At 44.9% G+C, this 6,045-nt stretch overlaps 1 protein-coding gene across 1 annotated transcript; it reads left to right on the top strand.

Annotated features, from left to right (window-relative positions):
• Positions 1-2,036: 2,036 nt before the first annotated feature.
• Positions 2,037-5,799, top strand: LOC124461066. Its single transcript, XM_047012658.1, has 4 exons — positions 2,037-2,220; positions 4,039-4,607; positions 4,670-5,281; positions 5,755-5,799. Exons 1-4 carry the CDS (start codon positions 2,037-2,039, stop codon positions 5,797-5,799), a joined length of 1,410 nt encoding a protein of 469 aa, XP_046868614.1.
• The last annotated feature ends 246 nt before the right edge of the window (positions 5,800-6,045 follow it).

Below are 6,045 nucleotides of genomic sequence, written 5' to 3' on the forward strand. Positions count from 1 at the left end.
CGAAAGCTGCGGAAAAATTCTTCATGCTTATGACATTCCCTACGCAAGGCAGCTAGGTTTGGGGTCATATAAAATTTCATGAAATAAGTCGGGTCTTAAATTGTTTCGCACTTCAGCTATAAATTCTGAATCGTTTAAAGGTTCTCGCAAGGCATTTGTAAAAGCCAATATAGAATCGAGAAATTCATCAAAATTTTCATTGGGGCCCTGCTTGCGTCTGCGAAGGGCATGCATAATGTCTGTCTGATCTTTGGTCTTTATACCTATCTCTTAAACGAATGCATAGATCGAACCAGTTCATTTCATTCGAGGTTCGATGACATCGCCAGAAAAATGTTAGGGCTGGTCCCGAGAAGAGTTTGAGTTGTTAAACAATTTACTCGATAAATGAAATTTTCTACTGTTATATCTTTGGAGGACCCCGTGAATCGTATATGCCAGTTAAAAATTATACTAGATACTCGATCGGGTCGTTCTGGTACTATTTCTTGGTCAATTGCATTTGGATTACTCCGAATATTAAATGGTCGAGTTCTAACACTATTTTCGAGACTTCTTCGAGGAGCAACTATGGGTAGTGGAAAGTCCCACTCTAGTTGAGATTCATCAGTGGATTCCGCCTGGACTCCCGTGATGCTTAAATTTCTCATGGCGTTACGAATTTCCTCTGTAATTACCGATGCCATATTAGCTCGATAAGTTCTTCTGACACTTTTGGTGGCTGGTTTGCAATTGAATTTTGTGGTTGTTCACGTCGAGGTAGTCCCACAGTTCTTGTATTCTGATTTTGGTTTCTACGAGTATTTGCTCTTGTATTGGGTCTTTGCGGTATTGCTCCTAAGGCGGCAGAATTGTCTGCTCCAAGAGATGCTCGGGGATGTTGAACATTTGTAGTCAATCTATCGTTGCTACCTAATAGACTTTTCGAACAAGGTTGCCTACAATTTGGACAAGATTCATTAGTCTCTGGCCAAATCTTTTGACAATGTTTATGAAACGTGTGCCGACATGGGGTCTCTTGAAAGTTACGCATACGAGTGCATTTTCACTTGGGATAGCCGAAGCCAAGTTTTCTAGGCTTCGTCTATCTGCCATAATTTGTAAATCTAAAAACTAAAGGTAAATATACATTTTTCGTAATAACGAAAGATACAAGACAACTAAAGATACGTTGACGATTCTAATTCGTAAACACGAATTATGGATTCAAATTTCTAAATATCAAAAATAATTTCCTTACAAATTTGGGACTTCTCCTTCGATAAGAGTTCAACAGCATTAATACACCTACCACTCTGCCAAAACTACCAAAACTGAAAAATTTATAGCGAAGCAACACGAGTTGCATAAAAGGTTAAAAAATTACTCTTAATTATTAATTCTTTAAATTAATTCTATAAATTGCGCCATAAAGGCAATGAATTAATTCTAAAAATTAATTCTACAGATTAATTCCATAAATTAATCTTACAGTGGTAAACCACTAAATGAACCGGAAAAGTTAATTATTTAACTCAATTCGACGGGTCAACCCACGGTTCTACACGCCAATCATATAGAGGTTAACCTCGATGATTGCATAACCAATCACTAAATTGTGATACATAACCTCAACGGTCAACCGTTAACGACCTACATAGGTCACGTAACTAATCAACATCGCTTAAAACTATAAACTCATTGGTAAACCATGGCAACAAAAGACTTATCAAGTGGAATATATCATTGCAAGAAATGCATGCACGAAGACAATGAGCGCATGGTGCAATGCAATCGATGCTGGTCCTGGTATCATTTCGACTGCGTTGGAGTAATAGACGAGAAATCTGAGAACAGCTGGAACTGCGACTGCGTCAACGTGTCATCGGAAGTCATCACAACCATATTGAGCAACGCTCTGCAGAACCTCGGAAATACCACGCGAGCAGGCGAACCTCAGGCTATCGGATCGGGACTTTGGACTATGCCCGCCAAAAATATTCCCGGACACAGCTAGGACGGCTGTTCCTATTTTTACTTCTGCCAAACAAAATGCGATGGTCACACACTCAGCTGTGCGTGACACGTGGCATTACGATCACGAGGCACCGCAGCTGCCGTTCCTAACCTCAAACAACACGCGTGCTACGACACGCGAACAACCGCACCTAAGTGCTACGCCGATGGCTCCCTGGAATTTCACAAATACTCAAACCAGGGCTGCATCGTACTATCCAGAAAGTAAAGTGCGAATGGACATAGACCTAAACACAGCAATACCAAGCGCGGCACAACTTGCAGCCCGAAAGAGCTTCCAACATTTGATGGCAATCCTCAGAACTGGCCTCTATTCTACAGTAGTTTTCAGACAAGTACGGAAATCGCTGGGTATACGAATGCAGAAAATCTTATGCGGCTGCAAGCTAGCCTGAAGGGAAAAGCACGTGAGTTAGTTCAATCCAAACTCCTGTTACCAGCAATGGTCCCTGAAATCATACAAACATTACGTATGTGTTTCGGTCAGCCAGAGCATATTTTGCACAACTTACTGGAAAAAACGCGACAACTACCCGCAATAAAAGATAAGCTTGAACCACTTATCGAATACGCACTGTGTGTACGAAACATCTACTCAACGATGGAAGCATGTGGACTCACAGGTTACATGCAAAACCCAATGCTCGTACAAGAGCTACTAGAGAAACTCCCCACACAATTGAAGCTGCAGTGGGCAATGTTTCCCAAAGACACTAAGGTACCATCAATGGAATCTTTTAGCAAATGGATCTACGACATAGCTGAAGCTAAAGAGCAGGTCAAGGAAATTACGTGCGTCGTATGTAACCAACCTGGGCACAAAATACACAGCTGCCCATCGTTCAAAGCCACGCCACATCAACGAAAGATGTCTTTCTGAAAAATCACAAGCTCTGCCAACAATGCCTAAACCGTCATCACCAAAAGTGCCAACGTGAAAAGGTTTGCGGCATACGAGGCTGCCGAAGCAAACATCACCCATTGATCCATGAGATGGAGCCGATGCCAGAGGCTGCGAAATCCAGCAGCCCAAACAGACCAGCTATGGTCACCAACGTGCATACGCCGGAGGGCAAGCACACCCAACGATCCAGAGAGTCTGGCTCAACATATTCCGTGTCATTCCAATACAAATCATCATTAAAACGAAAGTCACTAACACTTTTGCATTTCTAGATGAGGGATCGGCACTAACGCTCATCGACAACAAGGTCTTTAAGCAACTCGGCTGTGCCTAAAATGGACCAACGATACAACACGCGAAGAAAATGCATCGGAACGTGTCACGCTTACGGTTGCCAATCCACATAATGGCAATCAATTCTACTTTGAGAGGTTCACAGTGTAGATACCCTGGATCTACCTGTACAGTCAGTCGACATAAGGGCTCTCGCCAAAGAATTCCCCCACCTAGCGGGACTACCGATAGCATCATACACCAACGCATGCCCAAGCATCCTAATCGGCACAAATAACTGGAACCTCGCCGTACCCCTTAAAATCAAAGAGGGGGCATGGCACCAACCAATAGCGTCAAAGACGCGACTGGGATGGGCACTACAAAGCTCCACGCCATCAAGGGCCACTAGAGCTAATGTCAGCGTTCACATGTGTGGATGCCGAGACGCAGACGCCAAGCTGCATGAGATCATCAAACAAGCGTTCTCATTAGACGCTACCACAGCAAAACCGCTATCATCACCAGAAGAAACTCAAGCTCTAACCAGACTTGAATCTACTACCGCCTTGAAGAACGGCAGGTACGAGGTCGGTCTAATGTGGAAAGACCCTGAAGTTTTATTACCTGATAGCTACGCAAACGCACTAAAACGGAAAAACGGCTTAAATGCCTACAAAAGCAATTTTCACGACAACCACAGTTGAAGGAGCAAATCACCAAGCAAATCGAAAACCTCGTCGAGAAGGGCTATGCTCGCATGCTGACGCCGGAGGAAATAGCTGCACCAAACAGACGGACATGGTATCTACCAACCTTCATAACTAAAAATCCAAATAAACCAGAGAAGGTCCGGCTTGTATGGGACGCAGCCGCCCAATCCAGCGGCAAGGCCCTGAATGACTACATCTGGAGTGGTCCAGATCTCCTAAACTCCCTGTTTGACCTCTTACTCTCATTCCGAGTGGGACGAGTGGCGATCTGTGGCGATATCGCCGAGATGTTCCACCAGATCCGAGTGAGACCAGCAGACACCCATGCGCAAAGGTTTCTGTGGTTCGACAGCAAATCCGAGAGGCAAGAGCCTAACGTCTATGTTATGGAAGCGCTTACTTTTGGAATCAATTGCGCACCCTGCATTCCACACTTTATTCGTGACAAAAATGCAGATCGATTCTGCCAACAGTACCCTCAAGCAGCACAAGCCATGAAGGACTACCACTACGTGGATGATTTTATATACAGCGGCGACAACTACGTGGAAGTCGGAAACATCGCAACTCAAGTCAGAGACATCCATGCAGCAGGTGGTTTCCACATACGCAATTGGTCTTCGAACTCAAAGGAGGTCCTACGAATACTAAAGAGCGATTCGCTACTCCCCGAAGCTGTCGAAATTACCGCAACAGAAAAGGTACTCGGCTTATATTAGATGCCGCACTCCGACGTATTCACATTCATCTGCAAGTTCGCCAGGCTGAAGCGCAACGTTTAGACAGCGACAAAACACCAACCAAACGCGAGCTCTTGCAAGTACTTATGTCAATGTACGACCCACTCGGCTTCATCTCATGCTTTACAATAGAGCTGAAAATCCTACTGCAAGAAGTCTGGAGAAGCGGCATTGGCTGGGATACTGGTTTGCCCGACGCATTGTTACCCAAATGGATACGATGGAAACGGATCCTTACAACAATCGCCGAATTGACCATCCCGAGATGTTATTTCAACAGCAGCGATCAAATCCATGATGTCCAGTTACACACGTTCGTTGACGCCAGCGAATTGGCATACGCAGCAGTCTGCTACCTTCGGATACGCCAGGGGGAAAGAACCTACCTCAGCTTCGTGGCCTCCAAGGCGAAAGTGGCACCGTTGAGTCCACTATCTATACCAAGGATGGAACTGCAGGCCGCAGTTATCGGAGCAAAGCTGAGTAACCGAATCCAACGCAATCCAAGATTGTCAATTAACTCGAGTTGTTATTGGTCCGACTCAAAGACTGTTCTCAAATGGCTTCGTATGGATCCACGAAAGTTTCAGCAATTCGTCATGCACCGCGTGGGCGAAATACTGGAATTCACAAACGTTAGCCAATGGAACTGGGTTCCAACCAACCTTAACCCTGCAGATCTTGCTACTAAAACAAACAACGCCAATAAATATAAAACTTGGCTACACGGTCCAGACTATTTGCTGCAGGATCAACACGAGTGCCCAAAATGTGATGATTTGGGCCACCAAACAATGCTGAAGTCAGGCATAACATACTCTTCATCGACAATTCGCCGATGGAGCTAAAACTTAACGCGGAATATTTTCCGACTGGCGCAGGCTATATCGAGCTTTAGCGCGCTTTATTCTCTACATTGAGAAACTGAAAGCGAAACAAAAGAAGGCATCGCCACCTACAGAGGTGTCTTACGAGATGATTCAGCAGGCACGCACACTCCTACTGCGGCATGCGCAGTCATCTGAATTCAACCCAGAAATTCGCAACTTAACGAGAGGTAAACCTTTAAAAACAAATTCTAAACTCATATGTTTGAATATCTTTCTAGATGAAAACCAGCTCCTACGTACCCGAGGGCGAGCAGAAAACCTAAACGGCCAAAACCAAATACTGCTCCCATATGGGCACCACATTACTCGGCTCATAGTGAACTGGTATCATCAGGAAATGCACCACACATCCCATGAGACGTGTATTAACAGGATTCGAGGCATGTTTTACATACCACGCCTACGAGTCTTATACAAAGGCATGCGGAAGTCTTGCCAACGCTGTAAAAATGAGAGCGCCATGCCTGTTCCACCGCAAATGGCTCCCCTGCCCATCGCCAGGCTGGCTG

Source organism: Drosophila willistoni, unplaced genomic scaffold (genome assembly GCF_018902025.1).
Source record: "Drosophila willistoni isolate 14030-0811.24 unplaced genomic scaffold, UCI_dwil_1.1 Seg192.1, whole genome shotgun sequence".
Taxonomy (NCBI): Eukaryota; Metazoa; Arthropoda; class Insecta; order Diptera; family Drosophilidae; genus Drosophila; species Drosophila willistoni.